The sequence below is a fragment of the Austrofundulus limnaeus genome, unplaced genomic scaffold (assembly GCF_001266775.1).
Source record: "Austrofundulus limnaeus strain Quisiro unplaced genomic scaffold, Austrofundulus_limnaeus-1.0 Scaffold190, whole genome shotgun sequence".
Taxonomy (NCBI): Eukaryota; Metazoa; Chordata; class Actinopteri; order Cyprinodontiformes; family Rivulidae; genus Austrofundulus; species Austrofundulus limnaeus.
This window is the reverse complement of record NW_013952592.1, coordinates 706,678-708,289: the sequence shown is the minus strand read 5'-3', so window position 1 is coordinate 708,289 and position 1,612 is coordinate 706,678. Positions and strand designations below refer to the sequence as shown.

Below are 1,612 nucleotides of genomic sequence, written 5' to 3'. Positions count from 1 at the left end.
CCATTTAATCCTTATGTCAGGGTCCCGCTGTCGGCTTGGTGAGCACCGAACAACAATCCAGTCACACCAGTGTGACTGGATTTTTATTTTTTTTTTAAGAAATCAGCTCGTATTTGTGACCAAACTGGTCACACTCTAGAGCACTGCTAGCTGTTGTTTCGACAGACAATCAGGTAGGATCTTAGGTACGCAAGTGCGCTTTATGACGTTCTATCTGGTGCTCTTTTCCTGTTTTTTGATCGCGCATTTGCTCCGCTTATTTGCAACCCTGATTAATATTGTTATTTCCTGTAGGAAATGGCCAGTGAYGAGCTGAAGGAAATGAGGAAGAATTTGACCAAAGAAGCTGTCAGGGACCACCAGATGGCCACCACCGGGGGCACTCAGACTGATCTGTTCACCTGTGGCAAATGCAAGGGGAAGAACTGCACTTACACACAGGTAGATTCAACACTCTTGTCTTTTTGTGTTGTATGTAGTGACATTAGTACAGATTTTATTTTATCACAACAGTCTGTAATATGGCTTCCAGTTGTTGTTGTGTTAGTCAACAAACTAATATAAAAAAAACATTTATTTTATGTTTGTTGTTCTGTAACATGGTGAGAAATTAAAATAGTTCTATTGTTGTTTGCTCATTCACAGGTTCAAACTCGTAGTGCTGATGAGCCGATGACCACGTTCGTTTTCTGCCAACAGTGTGGAAATAGATGGAAGGTACGTTTTAGGTTTCATGGGGTCTCAAAAAGCCACTTGCTTCTAGACATTCATCAGTCTGAAGTTTTACAGTTGAACTCACAGTGTCAAGTTTTTATACATCAGCCATCAATAGTTTAAAAGATGTAGTGGCATATTTACAGTGCTTAAAAAAGTATTCACCCCTTTGGGTGCTTTTATTGCTGTCATGAATCCATTATGGTAAATAAAAATAGCCCTTTACAAAAAAAAATCCTGATTTCATTTAAGCATGAAGAATAAGATTTTTTTTTGATAATATTTTGTAAATAAGGTCAATTTATAGTGACTATGATTGATTTATAATGGTAATAAGAGCATAAAATATCCCAGTGGGTGAATACTTTTTATAATTACATTTGCGCTGGAAAAGTTTTGTGTAACCTAAGGGTTTTCAGGGAAAATCGTTTAACAAAAATATAGCTTTTTATTTCATTTCTCTCTCTCTCTCTGTTGCTCTTTTTCTCTCTCTCTCCCTCTCTCACATATACATATTCAGCAGTGTATTTTTTTTTATTTTATTGTATATTAAATATATAGCATTCAGTTTTATCAATATATTATTTGAAATTTTTTAAGGTTTACCTCTTGTTAACTGTTGCAGTGTTCACGTTTTACCCAAAGTACATACCTCTTTAGGGAGTTTTCACTTAATGTTTTTGTTGCACTTAGCCTAAGACATTTGTTTCAACAATTAGAAAGGAATGTTGTACACTTGTTTTGTTTTTGTGTTTTTGTTCCTGACGTGTAATTATCGTTTCAGAACATCTCAAAAGCATCTTGTGACTTCCTTTGAGGATAATACCCAGCTGGCCTCTTTCTTTCTTTCTTTCTTTCTTTCTTTCTTTCTTTCTTTCTTTCTTTCTTTCTTTCTTTC

The 1,612-nt window shown here is 35.4% G+C and overlaps 1 protein-coding gene across 2 annotated transcripts in view; it reads left to right on the top strand.

Annotated features, from left to right (window-relative positions):
• tcea1 (transcription elongation factor A (SII), 1) overlaps positions 1–1,612 on the top strand; it is a 10,463-nt gene that overhangs the window by 5,309 nt on the left and 3,542 nt on the right. For both annotated transcript variants that reach the window (XM_014018371.1, XM_014018370.1), the window contains exons 8-9: positions 295–441; positions 646–717. In XM_014018371.1, coding sequence (XP_013873825.1) covers positions 295–441; positions 646–717 — 219 coding nt within the window. The remainder of the gene's footprint in view (positions 1–294; positions 442–645; positions 718–1,612) is intronic.